The 16,962-nt window shown below is 40.8% G+C and overlaps 1 protein-coding gene across 2 annotated transcripts in view; it reads left to right on the plus strand.

The window, feature by feature from the left end:
- The window catches only part of mgat5 (alpha-1,6-mannosylglycoprotein 6-beta-N-acetylglucosaminyltransferase), a 177,644-nt gene that overhangs the window by 152,098 nt on the left and 8,584 nt on the right, over nucleotides 1-16,962 (plus strand). For both annotated transcript variants that reach the window (XM_020917156.2, XM_055165367.1), the window contains exons 13-16: nucleotides 1,018-1,164; nucleotides 2,090-2,206; nucleotides 5,324-5,398; nucleotides 5,875-6,032. In XM_020917156.2, the coding sequence (XP_020772815.1) occupies nucleotides 1,018-1,164; nucleotides 2,090-2,206; nucleotides 5,324-5,398; nucleotides 5,875-6,032 (497 nt within the window). The remainder of the gene's footprint in view (nucleotides 1-1,017; nucleotides 1,165-2,089; nucleotides 2,207-5,323; nucleotides 5,399-5,874; nucleotides 6,033-16,962) is intronic.

Genomic DNA, 16,962 nt, shown 5'->3' on the forward strand with positions numbered 1-16,962 from the left:
AGTCAATTACACTAGAAACGTAGGGAGTTTGATTGATAACCTGACAGCCAATAGGTAAAGAGGCAGCCTTGTTTTCTATTGGCTGATGTTTATCTGGCCTCAACACGTCCACAGTTGATAAATTTTCATTCTTTTTTTTTGGTCATCGTAATTACAAGGCTGCTGCGTCTCTGTAATGGTATTTTAAACTTTCATTGACAATTTGAAACAAAAAAAAAATCCTCCATACAACCTTTAAGGCTCCAGGGTTTTAGAGGTTTAAATCCAGACTCAAAACGGTTCTGTTTAGCTGCGTACGACTGAAACGTTTTCATTTTTCATCCCTGAATTCTTCTCTTTAATTTAATGTCTCGCTTTCTCTTTTTAATTTTACGATTATTTATGTTTTGTTTTGCTTTTATTGTGATTTTAACGTATTTCTTATTCCGTAAAGCACTTTGGAATTACTTTGTGTACGAATTGTGGGATACAAATAAAGTAAATTAATTAAAAAATCTTGCCCCAGGTCCTCAAATTCTTGACGACGGGCCTGCAAAGTGCGTCACTTTGTTTACAAAAATCCATGCACCTTCACTAGAATCTTTTGGATGATTTCAGCTCTGGAATTATCAATCTCTAAAAGGTAAAAAGAGCTGTTAACTTAAAACTTCCACTACATGACATCACAAGGTGGGACAGAGCATTTTGAGACTATTAATAAAGAGTTACTAAAGGTGTGAATGAAACAAAACACAACTCCAGGTCTGTTTTTGAAGAGGTAACAACATTTTAACATGATTTAAAGCTCACAAGAGTCAGTTTTGTGTAATATATGACTTTTAAAGACATTCAAGTATCAGACAAATACGAAATCACTACAAAAATGAACTATGAAGGTGCAAAAAAAGGTGTATTTTTTTTAAGAATCACTGTGTTTTTGCTACTACTACAGCTACTCTTTTATGCGTCTATGTACTTGTATGTTATTATGTAAACATGTGTATAGTAAAACCTTGTGTCCTGTCTGTATTTCCGCAGTTGTTCGTGGGTCTGTCCTTCCCTTACGAGGGTCCGGCGCCCCTGGAGGCCATCGCCAACGGCTGCGCTTTCCTCAACCCCAAGTTCAACCCCCCGAAAAGCAGCAAGAACACCGACTTCTTCAAAGGAAAGCCCACCCTGAGAGAGGTGAGACGTGAACCAACTGCAAAAATAAAATATCCCTTTATACCTTTGTTTGGGAGATTACACTTGACCTTTTGCTAAACCGTGGACATGTTACTGCTTTGTCTGGAATGTTTCACAGTATGGCATTAAACCGTTCTATCTTCACGGGAGACTAAACCAAAAGTTACAGGTCAGATCTGTGGAGAGGCGACGCCACTCACAGTAACAATACATGTATTTCTCTGTTTCATATGTTTTTATTCATGTGCAAACAAATATAGATATGTCATTCAAACAACACATGTGTACACACTTTTTCCATTTTTATGCAGAAAAAACATAACTAACAAAGTTAACTAACAAAAACAAATCACTCAAGAAATAGGTGTAGCGTCATACAATATAATAATAGAATGATTAAAAATACACTACTACTAATATTAATAACAAATAGAAAATAAAATAAATAAATACAATAAAATAATAATTAAGGAAACATTTAATAATAATAATAATAATAATAATAATAATAATAATAATAATAATAATAATAATGATAGTAATAAAGAAGGGGTGGGTAGGTGGTTGGTTTAGACTGTTTTAAATAAGTCAATAAATCAATAAATGACAATACATGTATTTCTTGGTATTTTTGAGCTATAAAACCACCTGTAATTGGATAAATATAAAGTAGAGCTGTTTAATGTCACACTGTGGAATATTCCAGACAAAGCAATGGCATATCCATAGAAACAAGCAGGTGATGGAGCCTCAACCAAAAAGTTACAGAGTGCAGCTTTAATAGTAGTGGATATATCTCCCACTTCTACTTTTAGGTGCAGAGTTGTGTTTTTGGAAGCAGATTAGAAAGTACCAAAAAAAATGTTTAAATATATAGTATAATTAATTAAGTTTTTGTATTCACTTTTATTGTTTTCTTTCACAGTTGACGTCTCAGCACCCGTACGCAGAGGTGTACATCGGGCCCCCTCACGTCTGGACCGTGGACATCGAGAACCCGGGCGAAGTCGAGAGGGCCATCCGCTCCATACTCAACCAAAAGGTCAGGATTTAAACACGAACTGAGGACTTTTCCCCATTCCGAAGACATGTTTTGATCTGTAAGATTAAGGATGAAACCGGGAAAGTGTAAACATCATATCAGTTAATGGTTAATGCCAAAATAAAACGGAAATTACAACTAAAAATGACCTTATTAAACCTAGTGTATCAGTATTTGTAGCATATCTGTAGATTTCAGAGTGTTCTTGTAGCAGGTTTCATACTAGTGTGGAGTTTAGGCTGACAACTAGCATGCTAACTTGCAGTTCCTGATTATCTGACAATAAAACGGTCTGTAATTAAATGCAGACAGCACACAGCGGACTTATTTTGACCTCAAGAGTTGTTTATACGATATATCTGGACTGGAGCAAGACAAAAAAAGGCAGTAAAAATCAAGTACAGCGTGTAATTCATAATTCTGATTTAGTCCTGTTTTAGTCCTGGTTTAATCCTGTTTCAGTCCTGCTTTAGTCCTGTTTTAGTCTGGTTTCAGTCCGGTTTCAGTCCTGTTTTAGTCCTGGTTTAGTCCTGGTTTAGTCCTGATTTAGTCCAGTTTTAGTCCTGTTTCAGTCCTGTTTCCGTCCTGGTTTAGTCCTGGTTTAGCCCTGTTTCAGTCCTGGTTTAGCCCTGTTTCAGTCCTGATTTAGTCCTGCTTTAGTCCTGGTTTAGTTCCGGTTCAGTCCTGTTTCAGTCCTGTTTCACTCCTGGTTCAGTCCTGGTTCAGTCCTGGTTCAGTCCTGTTTCAGTCCTGGTTTAGCCCTGGTTTAGTACTGATTTAGTCCTGCCTTAGTCCTGGTTTAGTTCCGGTTCAGTCCTGTTTCAGTCCTGTTTCAGTCCTGTTTCAGTCCTGGTTCAGTCTTGGTTTAGTCCTGCTTTAGCCCTACTTTAGTCCTGGTTTAGTCCTGATTTAGTCCTGCTTTAGTCCTGGTTTAGTCCTGGTTTAGCACTGCTTTAGTCCTGGTTTAGTCCTGGTTTAGCCCTGGTTTAGCCCTGGTTTAGTCCTGGTTTAGTCCTAGTTTAGTCCTGGTTTAGTCCTGGTTTAGTCCTGCTTTAGTCCTGGTTTAGTCCTGCTTTAGTCCTGGTTTAGCCCTGGTTTAGTCCTGGTTTAGCCCTGGTTTAGCCCTGGTTTAGTCCTGGTTTAGTCCTGGTTTAGTCCTGGTTTAGCCCTGGTTTAGTCCTGGTTTAGCCCTGGTTAGTCCTGGTTTAGCCCTGGTTTAGCCCTGGTTTAGCCCTGTTTAGTCCTGGTTTTAGTCCTGTTTAGTCCTGGTTTAGTCCTGTTTAGTCCTGCTTTAGTCCTGGTTTAGTCCTGCTTTAGTCCTGGTTTAGCCCTGGTTTAGTCCTGGTTTAGTCCTGGTTTAGCCCTGGTTTAGTCCTGGTTTAGCCCTGGTTTAGTCCTGGTTTAGTCCTGGTTTAGCCCTGGTTTAGTCCTGGTTTAGCCCTGGTTTAGCCCTGGTTTAGTCCTGGTTTAGCCCTGGTTTAGTCCTGGTTTAGTCCTGGTTTAGTCCTGGTTTAGTCCTGGTTTAGTCCCGGCCTCGTGTATAGACGATAATAACTTTTCCGTGTTACCAGCGACACAAAGAGACGTGTGTTTTCGCCTGGTCAGATTTCATTAGGCTCCATATTGTTGTGCGCAGATTAAAGTCTAGTGTGGGACCTTGTGTTGCCGTGGCTCAGAACAAAGCCTTTGTTCACCGGACGGGCCTGTGGAGACTCATACGCTCTGGCCGTGTGCCCTCTTTTCTGTCTCCCTCCTCTCCTCTCTCTTTGTTCCCACTCCATCTCCTCCTCCTCTCTACTCTCCATCAACTCCTTTTCCTTCTGCTTATTCCTGCGTTTCTCGCTCTATTGTCACCGCTTTTTTTGCTCTCCCTCCCTCTGTTCTTACTCCATTCTTCTGTCTCTCGCCGTTTCCTCCCTCCTCCTCTTTCTAGTTCCTAAGTTTCTCTCTCTCCCTCCTTCCTTCTCTCCTCCATCTTCCTCTGTCCCTTTCAGTATCTCTCCCCGTTTTTCTCTCCTCCATCCTCTCTTCCCCTCTTCCATCTCTCTCTCCTTCCCTCGTTCCTCTCCTCCATAAGTCCTCCTCCTCCTCAGACTTGAACTTAAACAAAGCGCTTCTTGTCTTCCTCCTTCCCCTCCGTGTGTTTGAAGTCTCTCCGGTCTCAGGTCCTATGGCTCCGGTACAAAGAGCGGCACAACTTGGCTAATATTTCACCAGCTCTTATGTAACGGCTGTATGTACGGAGTCCTCTTTAGTCCTGGTTTAGTCCTGGTTTGATCCCGCTTTGGCCCCAGTTTAGGCCTGATGTTGATTGGTCCTCCTTTAATCCTAGTTATATCGGGTTTTGCACTAGTTAAGTCTTTGTTTAGTCTTGATTGAGTCCTGGTTTAGTCCTGGTTTCAATGTGGCCTTGTACAATGTAATGTAGTCCTGTTTTTGTCCTGTTTTAGTCCTGTTTTTGTCCTGGTTTAGTCCTGGTTTAGTCCTGTTTTAGTCCTGGTTTAGTCCTGTTTTTGTCCTGTTTTTGTCCTGTTTTTGTCCTGTTTTAGTCCTGGTTTAGTCCTGTTTTTGTCCTGGTTTAGTCCTAGTTTAGTCCTAGTTTAGTCCTGGTTTAGTCCTGGTTTAGTCCTGTTTTTGTCCTGTTTTAATCCTGGTTTAGTCCTGTTTTGTCCTGGTTTAGTCCTGGCTTAGTCCTGGCCATGTACAATATAATAAAGTCGTTGTTTAGTCCTGGTTTAAGCCAAGTTTAGTCCTGATGTGGTTGGTTCTGGTTTAGTCCTAGTTTAGATTTGGTTTAGCACTAGATAAGTCTTGGTTTAGTTCTGACTTAGTCCTGGTTTATTCGTAGTTAAGATCTGGTTTTAGTGCTAATTTAGTCCTGATTTATTCCTGGTTTAGCCCTAGTTTTACTCTGGTCCTGGTTTAGATCTGGTTTAGTCCTAGTTTAGTCCTGGTTTAGTCCTAGTTTGACTCTAGTCCTGATTTCCTCCTCGTTAAATTGAATCCAACTTTAGTCTTTCAGTAAATCCTACTTTTGTACATATTCATTACCCCTGACAGTTTTATTTCATAAAATTTTTTAAGGTTCTACATTTTGTCCATTTTTGTCTCGTTCAGATTGAGCCCTACCTGCCGTACGAGTTCACCTGTGAGGGGATGCTGCAGAGGGTCAACGCCTTCATCGAAAACCAGGTATTACTTTAGATTTAATCCGTTTTTATTCAGTAAGAGTCCAGTCACTCCCAAAACCTTCAGACCACTCACACCACACACTTTTGTTTCTGTTATTGTGCGCCGCGTTTTTAACAATCCCCAATGCGATATTTGATTAACAACAAAAAAAAGTGACTCTATTGATGGTTCTACATGTATGTCTATGGTGGAATGTTCAGCAGAAAGTTTAAGACGGTCTGAAAACTCAAAGAAAAATTACAAAATCGGTTTAAACAGCACATTTTCAGGAGCGTAGTTGTAGTTGCAGCTAAATCATTTCTTTATGGTCAGATTGTGTTAGAATAAACCTCAGATTAAAGGTTATTTTGAGTTACAGAACTTCAGGCATCACACCCTCGGGGAACTTTAATGACATCTGCTGCAAAGTATCAATAGTATCAGACCCTAAGCCGTAATAATATTTATATAATGCACTTGTACTTGTATTTGTGTAGGACTTCTGTCACGGTCAGGTGATGTGGCCTCCTCTGGGCGCGCTCCAGGTCAAAATGGCCGACCCCGGGCGCTCGTGTAAACAGGTGTGTCAGGAGGAGCAGCTCATCTGTGAACCGTCCTTCTTCCAACACCTCAACAAGGACAAAGACCTCGCCAGGTTAGTCCCTTTTAAAGCTTTAAACCGTGTTCTAATGTTGTTGCCTCCTCAAAAACAGACCTGGAGTTGGTACGATATTATCACGATATGCATCTCACGGTACGATATTTACTGCGATATTTTGGAGAGACTGATATAATTGTAGATACGATGCTTTTTTGGCTTTTAAAATACCCTGACAAGATTTTCGTGTGAATTATTTTCATCATAATCCCAATAATTCAAGTCAAAAACATATTTCTTCATGTTGTCTGCGCTGAAATGCATCATGGGATATGTAGTTTCCTATGTTTATAAGCTGTTCCTACTATAAAACCATGGATTTAACCAAAGGGACTTGTGATTCGATATATTGCGACAGCCCACGATATTATTGCGAGACTGTTGACGATACGATATCACGATATTTTGGTCATTCACACATGTTTGAGTAAGCCTTTATTATTAGTCTGTGCACATCTGTTCCACCTTGTGATGTCATGTAGTGGTGGTTTTCAAGCCAACACTCACCTTTTAGCTTTTGTTTGTCAATTCCAGAGCTGAAATCATCCAAACGATTCTAAAATGAAGGTGTATGGGGATTAAAAACACAATAACAACACAAAAACACAATATAACTACATATCCGATGATTCATTTCAGTGCAGATAACATGAAGATTTTTATGAAGTTTTTACCTTAATTCTTCAGATTATGCCAGAAATCATTTGCACCAAAGTCTTGTCAAGGTCTTTTAAAAGCAATTCTAAAATACAATTCTATTAGTTTCTCCATGTAATGACAGGATTTCATGTTTTTCTAAGTATGACTTGTTTTAATTGTCGTTAATATTTATCATAGTTAGATTAAGAGGAAAATGTAGAAGAAAGAACAAAAAAGTACAAAAATACAGGAAACAGCTCTGAGTTTTAAAACAGAATCCCTACATTGACATTTTCATCCAAAAAGCAGAGACAATTTAACAGTTAAAACATTTATTTAAGAAGATTAAGGTGTTGTAATTTGTATTTTTATTAGTATAATTATAGTAAATATTACAGCATAGTGTAATTTAATTTAATCTAATTAGTGTAATCATATCTCTCGTGTAATTTAGACAGGTTTTTTAATATTACGGTTGCTAGGTGACAGTTACAGAGTCTGGAGTCTAAACAGGAAGCACAATTATGAAATCAAAATATTACGTTAGTCGGTTTAAGTGTTATCAGAAAGGTCGGAGGAGGCTGCGTGAATCTCTGTGACCAGTAGGTGGCGCTTTAAATCCGACTTGAGTTACTGCCTTTTAACACACACATCATGCGGCGTGCAGTGGACCACAGAGAAACGGTTATGGCCACCAGGGGGCAGTGTTTGTGCACTAAAATTAATGGTGTGGCACAATCTACCAAGGATACAGATATTTGTCTCCATCTGTTAGTGCCGTGCGTGGGTGTTTTTCTGCGTGGGTGTTTTTATTTAAAGGTGCACTGTGTAACTTTTTAACCTGCTTGTCTCCATGGAGATGTTATTGCTTTGCCTGAATGTTCCACAGCGTGATATTTAACCAGCCTGTCTTGTATTTATTTGATTAATTAGAGGTGTTGTTTGTTGAGTGCGAAATTAGATGCTTTGAAAAACATGCATCCTCACTGTGCGTGGGCTCGCTTCTCCACAGACCTGACCTGTAACTTGGCCAGGTGGGAGAAAAGTTACATAGTGCGCCTTAAATCCGGGAAGTCAGATTTCTTAACAAAGATTCAAAAACATTACTTCATCATCATAAATTATAATTACAGCATCAATAGTTTGCGCTCTGGATCCATCAAATGTTGTTGCTTTGTCTGGAATGTTTCACAGTATGGCTTTAAACATTTCTGTCTTCATGGAGACCAAACCAGACCGAGTTACGGGTCAGATCTGTGGAGAGGCGACCCCCATCAGAGTCAGAATACTTGTTTTTTTGTATTTTTGAGCTATAAAACCAGCTTTAATTGTATAACCGTAAAGTAAAATTGTATAATGTCATACTGTGGAACATTCCAGGCAGACATGATATATCTGGGTCCACTCAAGTCGTAACGGAGGGAAACCGGGGTAGATTTTTTACATTCAAATGTCTCTTATTCAGAAACTAGAGGGACTATTGAAATAAGTAAAGTATTAGAATGCAGGAAAGAGTTACACTCCAACAGGGTCAAGTTAAACCTGTCATATTCTTTCAAGTTGTTGACAAAAAAATTAAAAACTCATGTCGGTAACGGAGGGAATGAAATATGCAGCACTTTTTGGGCAATAAATCCAAACAGTGATAACTCTTGGTTCTCACTTACATATCCTTAACAAACTGGTTTGAATATTTGCTTCATATAATTTTCTACCATATGGTACAAGATTAGGTTGAAAAACCTCTTACTTTTTGAGTAATGAGATTTTTTATTAAAAATGGTCATGGTAACGGAGGGAAAAGTAACGGAGGGAAAATTGTGCAAACAAGTAGAAGGGGCAGGATTTAGCATAATTTGTCGCTTTTTTCAGTCAGTCCTTCCAAGCTAATTTTTATCATTTTAAATACTTTTTTTTTTTTTTAAATCATGTACCTTCATCAACAGTTCAAAGATCGAATAACACAAGATATGATGAATCCGTGTATCATTCGTTCATTCGTTTTTCAATATAAAACGAAAAAACAACAGTTTTCTTCGTTATTTGTCTCCAAAACCAAAATGAAAAAACAGATAACGATTTGTTTTTTCAGTTTTCGATTTTGTGTTTAAATGAAGAATGGAAAAAACGGATAACGGCCGTTTCCCGTTTACGTGACTTCCGTGACTGCGATGCCGGACTTTTGCACCGCATACGGACTGAACCAGGACTGATCCAGGTCCGAGACCAGACCGAGACCAGAGCAGGACTGAGACCGGGACCAGACCGGGACCAGAGCGGGACTGAGACCGGGACCACACAGGGACCAGAGCGGGACTGAGACCGGGACCACACAGGGACCAGAGCGGGACTGAGACCGGGACCAGAGCGGGACTGAGACCGGGACCAGAGCGGGACTGAGACCGGGACCAGAGCGGGACTGAGACCGGGACCAGACCGGGACCAGGGCAGACTCCGAGCTTTGACTCCGAGCCTCCACGGGGTCCGAGCCTCAGCTTCGAGCTCCGGTCCTGCCGTGGGCTCTGAGCCTCCGGTCTGGTCCCGGTCTGGTCCTGGTCTTGTCTCGGTCTCGGTCTCAGGCCCGCTCTGGTCCCGGTCTGGTCCCGGTCTGGTCCCGGTCTCACCGCATACGGACTGAATCAGGATGGATCCAGGTCCGAGACCAGACCGAGACCAGAGCAGGACTGAGACCGGGACAGAGCTGCTCTGGTCCTCCGCGCTCAAGAACCGCGGCTGGTTCCGAGGTGGTGCAAAGCCTCCGACTGACGCATTCACACCAATGAAAATGAATCAAACTAAGAGCTTTTGGTTCAAATGGACCAGGTCCGGGACCAGACCGGGACCAGAGCGCTACTGAGACTCAGTCCCGCTCTGGACCAGGTCCGGGACCAGACCGGGACCAGAGCGCTACTGAGACTCAGTCCCGCTCTGGTCCCGGTCTGGTCCCGGTCTCAGTCTCGGTCTGGTCTCGGTCTGGTCTCGGACCTGGATCAGTCCCGGTTCAGTTCGTATGCGGTGCAAAAGTCCGGCATCGCAGTCACGGAAGTCACGTAAACGGGAAACGGCCGTTATCCGTTTTTTCCATTCTTCATTTAAACACAAAATCGAAAACTGAAAAAACGAATCGTTATCTGTTTTTTCATTTTGGTTTTGGAGACAAATAACGAAGAAAACTGTTGTTTTTTCGTTTTCTTATTTTTGGTTTTATATTGAAAAACAAATGAACGAAAGATACACGGATTATGATGAAATACATCCATTTATTGACATGATTTGCAGGTCTGTGAAATTTGGGAACTAATTTTGGTTCCATGTTTCATACATGGTCTGTTTAAAACGTATGTAACTTTAGAACCAAAAATGATGCAGAAAAAAGGTCAACAGTTTCATAAACTAGAGTACATATGTATCTGTTGAATACATTTTTATATCAGATGCATTAACTTGAATTTTTGGCCTCGCTGTTTACTTCTGCTTGACCGGGCCCATGTGAAAAACCGAGCCATTTGTACTGGTCGTCAAATCACGTCTTTAGTGATACAGCAGAGGCGTCAAAAGACGTCATTAAGGAAACAAGGAAGGGTCGTCAAATGTCGTCTTCATGGGGGAAAGAGTTAAACTAAATATTCAACAAACTACAAAAACTTAAATGTACTAGTTTAGGTCCACAAAAACATTTTTGCTCGACTAAAGATGTGTCCTCACAATCAATTAGCCAATTAAAAAGGGGCGTGGCCACAACATTCAAAACTATTATGATCTGATCATGTATATGACCCTGCATGAAAGTTAAAAAAAACAACAACTATTAAGCAGATCTAAACTCATGATTCTCTCCCAAATAAAATGACAAGTGACAAATAAAAGTGTTGGCCAACTAAGGACACCACTGACCGATCGATGGACTAAAGGATTACAAGCCACATACATGTATTTATCAAAGCATATGTCAAAAATCTTAAATCAAAATGTGGAAAAGGGAATGTGTTTGAAAATATATCCTGCAAATGACATCTGTCTGTTTACTCATATTATTACTATTACAATTACTACAGTTTAGAAAGACAAATACAACATGAAGTTTTTTTTTGTTATGGTTTTATTGTTCAAGTGCAGAACAGTGAGGGGGGTGAGAGAGGCTCTACATGCACAGGAGCCTCCTGTACCACCTCCTCTTTTTCTTCTTCCGTTCCATCTCCAGCTCCTGCTCCAGCACCGTGCTCACCTCCTCCAGCAGGGAGCACTGTCTTTCTGTGCTCCTCTGCTTTTCCTCCAAGGCGCTGAATCTTTGGAGCAGTAGGGAGAGCTCTGTGTTCAGCTTCTCACGGGTGTTTACGAGAGCTGTTTTCTCTTCCTCTAAAGCAGTCTTCTTCTGATGTTCCTGCTCTACCTGCTGGTGTAGAGCCCTGTTCTTTACAGTCAGCAGGGAGAGCTCTTCCTGAGTTGTAGTCAGGGCGTGGTCCAGTGCGCCGCACCTGTCCACCAGCAGGGAGCGCTCTGCCTGGAGGTCTTTACTGGTCCTCAACATGGCGGCCTTCTCTTTTTCTAACTGTGCTCTGCCATGTTTTTCCTCTTTCACTTCCTGCTCTAGAGCACAGTTATTTGCAAGGAGCAGGAAGTTCTTTTCCTCACACCTCCTCAGTTTTACCTGCACCACATCACATGTCTCGACCTGCACCGAGAGCTGTAATTTTAGCTCATCGCAGGTCCTCAACAGGGCGGCCTTTTCATTTAGCAGGTCGTCTTTGTTCAGTTTGTCCTGATCGACCTGCTGTTGGAGTGCAGTGGTCTTTGTCACTAGCAGGGAGCACTCTTTCTCTGAGGTCTTGAGTAGCGCCTCTAGTCCACTGCACTTCTTCGCCAGCTCAGCACTGATGATTTTCTTCTGTTTCACCTCCTGCACCAGATCCTTATTCTTTTTATGCATCTGGGCGCGCTGGTTCTCCAGCTTCTTTAAGAGCTTCTTCAGAGCCCCGTACCTTTTTTCAAGGATGGAGTGCTCTTCCTGAGACCTCCTCAGGCAGTCCTGCAGCTTCTCACGGGTCTGCAAAATGTTTTGGACCAGTGTCTTCATCTTCTCTAGTTCCTGGAGCTCCTGGGCCTTCAGCTCAGCCTCCTCTTGATGTCTGAGCTCCAGAGATGACCTGTCTGTTTCAAGTTGGGCCAGAATATGCTCCAGGTGAGAGTTGCGTTCTCTCAGAGCAGTATTTTCCAAAGACTGTTCCTGGAGTTTGGAATTCAGATCAGCAGAGTCCTGCTGGAGTCTCTGCTTTTCTGTTTTCCAATCGTCTTGGTGTTGCTGTAACAGCGCTGTCAGGTCAGCGACCTGTTTCTCCAGTCCCTCAATATCTCGGGACTGAGGCTGGTTGTTCAGTTCATCTGCTTGGATGAACAGATCTTCTCCGGCTCTGGCCTGAGCAGCTGAGGCAGCCTGGAGTCGAGACAAGACTAAAGCCATGCCCTTCTCCTCGTCCTCCTTGGACCTCTGGTGGTGTTGAGGTCCAAGCTGCTCCCGTTCTAACTCCTCAAGAGTTAGAAACTCTTGAGGATTTTGAAAGGTGTGGACCACCTGTTCTGCTGGTCCAGAGGCCTGATGTGGGTTGGTAGGTGTTAATCCCAACGCCTCCATCAGGTTGAACTCCTGGCTGTACAGGAGTTTGTCGTCCTCGCTAGTGTAATCGCACCAGTCTTTGGGCATGTTTGTCTGTGGTGAGTCTCTGTGTCTCAGTCAAAGGTTGAATAGAAGTGATTTTACACTGGAACTTGTGCTACACTTATATAAATCAACAAGTAAAGCTTTATGATGTCATAAAATAGAAAAAGAATGTGGATGGAATGTGTTGCCAGGTGACGCCAGGTGTTGCCAGGTGCTGTCATGTGATCAGGTCAGGTCAGGTGATTCCATAGTTGCCATAGTTACATATGAATTCCAGTATATCACAGATTTATTTGAAAGTGTTTTTAAAGGTTAAATATGTATTTTTGTGGTGTTTGAGGCGTCTGTCGTCTCCACCTGCTTTTCTCTGTGCAGGACAACCAACCTCACAATATGACCGACGCCACACAAAGAGAGTTCTCCTGCCAAGATCTGGATCTTTTTATGTATAGTATTTGGAAACATATTTTCATATGTGATTATTCCACATTATTTCTATTAAAAAAAAAAGTTTAATAGATTTTAAAGTTCCTCTCGTACTGGAGCCAGAACATGTACAACTTACTTGTCTGTTGAAAGGAACGTGTGGATGTGGAGATGTAGCCAAGAGTGGTTGGATTGCGATGTGCTTCGCTTGAGTGACGTGGAGTTCATTAACAATTTTCGTATGACGAGAAGAATGTTTGTGTACATTTGTGGCTTGTTGATAGCGTGTAGGTCAGCTGAATGTGACCTGGCCGTTCAGACTGAAGTCGCATGTCAAAAGATCGGATATGTATCGGTTTTAGGAGCACATATCCAAGTGGCCTGGGTCACATTTGAAAAACTCGGATCTGTGTCGTTCAGACTGTCATTAAAAGATCTGATACAGGTCACACAGGGGCCAAAAAAGCGGATTTGGGTCACTTCAGGCTGCAGTGTGAACGTAGCCTTAGTTTGGGTGTTTCCTGCGACTTATACTCTGGTGTGACTTATATATTAAAATTTTCACACTGAAGCCATGAGAGGCTCTAGTCTTGTGTGTCAGTATCTGCTGCTCCTGCACCACTGTCACTTCACTCTACTGCGCATGTCTCCTGCAGAAAGAGCCTGTGTCCTGCTGTAAGTAGTGAAATATTCAGCTGAATACGGTAATCGAGCAGCAGAAAGAGACTTGTGAGGGACTGGTGGAAAGCGGGGATGGAGAACACAGCTTCAACAGTTTCATGCAACTTTCCTGAAGTCACTGGATGGATGGACAAAGCCTGGACTTCAGTGACACTGAAACCATCCTGTCGGGATTCAGAAAGACCGAAATAATTCCAACTGGAACTGATGCTGAGTCTGACGACAGCTACACAGAAGAGGAAGCGGTGCTCTGTTTACCTCCGGAGGTCGTGGAGTTGTTCAGAAGTGACACCGAGGATGAAGAATTGAATGGATTTAGTGATTTGGAGTGAGATGGAGAGTTTGTTAAACTTGTTCTGTTCTGTTGTTTATGGTATAGTTTATCTGAAGAACTGTCCATATGTGACGTTAACAGTCTGTTGTTCTCTGTGTTGTGGATTCGGCTACAACTACAATGAAAAAAATTTCTGAGCGATAACTTCAGTTTAAAATGGCTTTACTGAAAAATGTTGCCAGTGTCAAATCATTCATACTTCTGTAACAACTCGCGATGTTCTATCTGACGAGCGAACATGTTTATAACTGTTTATAACTTCTTCAGCTGAGGTTTTCAAAGAACAACATCCTCCTTTGGAATACAGAGAACCAGCGCCATCTATGGGTGAAAATATCTGGTGCTACAACTGAAGGAAAATAATCCTTTTCTGGTTTTAAATAACAAATAAAGCTATTATATAGTCTTTTAAACATTAACTTATTGTAGTCTTGTAATGAATTCAATCTGAATATATTTATTTATCAAACTGTAATTTTAACTCTGTAATAACAAATGAATTAACCATTTGTTTATCTTTTTAACTCTTTTCTCCTTGGACACCTACTTGGAACAACCCATACATATATTAGTATGTATGGGTTGTAGTGGCCCCACCTATCACAGCCTCTGATTACATGAGGGTCTGCTCAAGCGGTAACGGAGGAAAACGGGGGCAGATTTTTTACATTCAAATGTCTCTTATTCAGAAACTAGAGGGACTATTGAAATAAGTAAAGTATTAGAATGTAGGAAAGAGTTACACTCCAACAGGGTCAAGTTAAACCTGTCATATTCTTTCAAGTTGTTGACAAAAAATTAAAAAACTCATGTCGGTAACGGAGGGAATGAAATATGCAGCACTTTTTGGGCAATAAATACTAAACAGTGATAACTCTTGGTTCTCACTTACATATCCTTAACAAACTGGTTTGAATATTTGCTTCATATAGTTTTCTACCATATGGTACAAGATTAGGTTAAAAAACCTCTTACTTTTTGAGTCATGAGATTTTTTATTAAGAAAGGTCATGGTAACGGAGGGAAAAGTAACGGAGGGAAAATTGTGCAAACAAGTAGAAGGTGCAGGATTTTACATAATTTGTCTCTTTTTTCTTCCGAATACTTTAATAATAGGAAACTATTTCTATAAAATATGTCAGTCCTTCCAAGCAAATTTTTATCATTTTAAATACTTTTTTTTTTTTTTTAAATCATGTACCTTCATCAACAGTTCAAAGATCGAATAACACAAGATATGATGAAATACATCCATTTATTTACATGATTTGCAGGTCTGTGAAATTTGGGAACTAATTTTTGTTCCATGTTTCATTCATGGTCTGTTTAAAACATATGTAACTTTAGAACCAAAAATGTTACAGAAAAAAGGTAAACAGTTTCATAAACTAGAGTACATACGTATCTGTTGAATACATTTTTATATCAGATGCATTAACTTGAATTTTTGGCCTTGTTGTTTACTTCTGCTTGACCGGGTCCATCTATAGTAACAAGCAGGTGTCAGACCCTCAATCAGAAATGTACACGGTGCAACTTTAAGTCTAAGCTCTACAATAATCTCCAGTTATTATTACACATTAAGTAACACACATTACATTGAGTTACATGTATTTAGTTTGTACATTACATTGACTTATATGTATTTATTATGACTTACATGAATGACTCGGTGTGTTTTCCTGCTGTGAGGAAACAGCCCACGCACTGTAAAACTCTTCTGTGTGTGTGGTTTTTTTTTACCCCGGAGCAGGTCAGACCTCCTCCACAGTGAGGAGCAGTCTCGCCTTTATTGACTTCCACTCCTACGTACATGTGGAGTACACTGCCAAAACAGATCTCAGCTCAAATACACTGTATATCTGTATCTGTATCTGTCCAGACTAAAATATTGAGCTCAAATCTTATATTATTGATTGCTTGTTTGGTTTTCTACTGTAAAACTTTGTCGCTTAAAGAAAAATAACTATATTCAAATCATGTGGAAGTCATGCTGAATTTTCTTTTGCATATTTAAGTACATGAACTTTGTCCCCTTTCCCGTTCTGAAATCACGGCGTAATAAAGAAGCAAAGCAAACAAATAATACAGAAATTATTGTTTAGAAATTGTTAATCATTTACAGAAAATTAGCTGGACAAAATTAAAATGAGTTAAGTAGGGATGGGCATTTGATTACATTTTCTTAATCGATCTTCTGGAGAATTGACAATCGATTTTTGATTAATCATTAACGTTTTTATATCAAAATTATCATCATTACTGTTACTATTACTGATCTGCATAAATAAACTCAATTTTACAACATATAAACCATAACCACTGTAGAGCCACATCAGTATGTTTGAGATGATGTGTTTAATGCAGCTTTGACACGTTTTGTTTACGTTTTACAGAGACTAAACTTAAAACCACATGGCTCATTTGCATAAACTAACTGTAAGTGCTGATAAAAAAGAGTTTTTTCCTTGTGCGCTGATGAGGTTCAGCTTCTGTCGGACTAAAGGACACAACTCAGTGGAATATGAGTGTTCTTTCTGTGACAGAGGGATGTTGATGATGGTGATGGTGAGTCTGTTCTGTGTGTGTCGCGTTGGAGATGGTTCATGTTTTCAGAGATCAGATGCGTGTATGTTTCTCGCAGCTCTTTATGTTGCAGTAACCGGGATTTTGCGTGTACATGCACCATGATGAAACCGAGATACTCAAAAATTCTGACCATACCCAGGACACTGATGTGCATGAGTGGTACAGTGTAGGGATGGGCATGATTAATCGATAATTGATCATTAAGAATTTCATCGATTACGTTCATTTTAATCGACAAACCGAATGTAGGTTGCTGTGCGTGGTGTGACCAAACAGGGTCTGTACATGTGTCTCTCTGCACTCAGAAGGAGCGAGACACAAACAGTCGGTCAGTCTGCAACGCAAATGCGTATTTAACGATGATTTGTACAAGAAATTCCACGCTTTCCGTTGCGTTCGGGACAAGTGTGAGTCCATGTGCACAGTGAACAAAGCAGCACATATGTTTCGGTGTCCAGTGGGAAAAAGTTTTGCCAGGTGAGAGTCGCTCAATGTCGATGACGAGTCCCCACCTCCCTCCCCCCGTACGCTGTCCTGGTTTTAACAAACACAAATCTGGTCACACTAACCTGTATTCACCTGAGTCGTGTCTTTTAATCCAA

This window comes from Boleophthalmus pectinirostris, unplaced genomic scaffold (assembly GCF_026225935.1).
Source record: "Boleophthalmus pectinirostris isolate CB_2022bp ecotype Guang Dong unplaced genomic scaffold, ASM2622593v1 HiC_scaffold_11, whole genome shotgun sequence".
Lineage (NCBI taxonomy): Eukaryota > Metazoa > Chordata > Actinopteri > Gobiiformes > Gobiidae > Boleophthalmus > Boleophthalmus pectinirostris.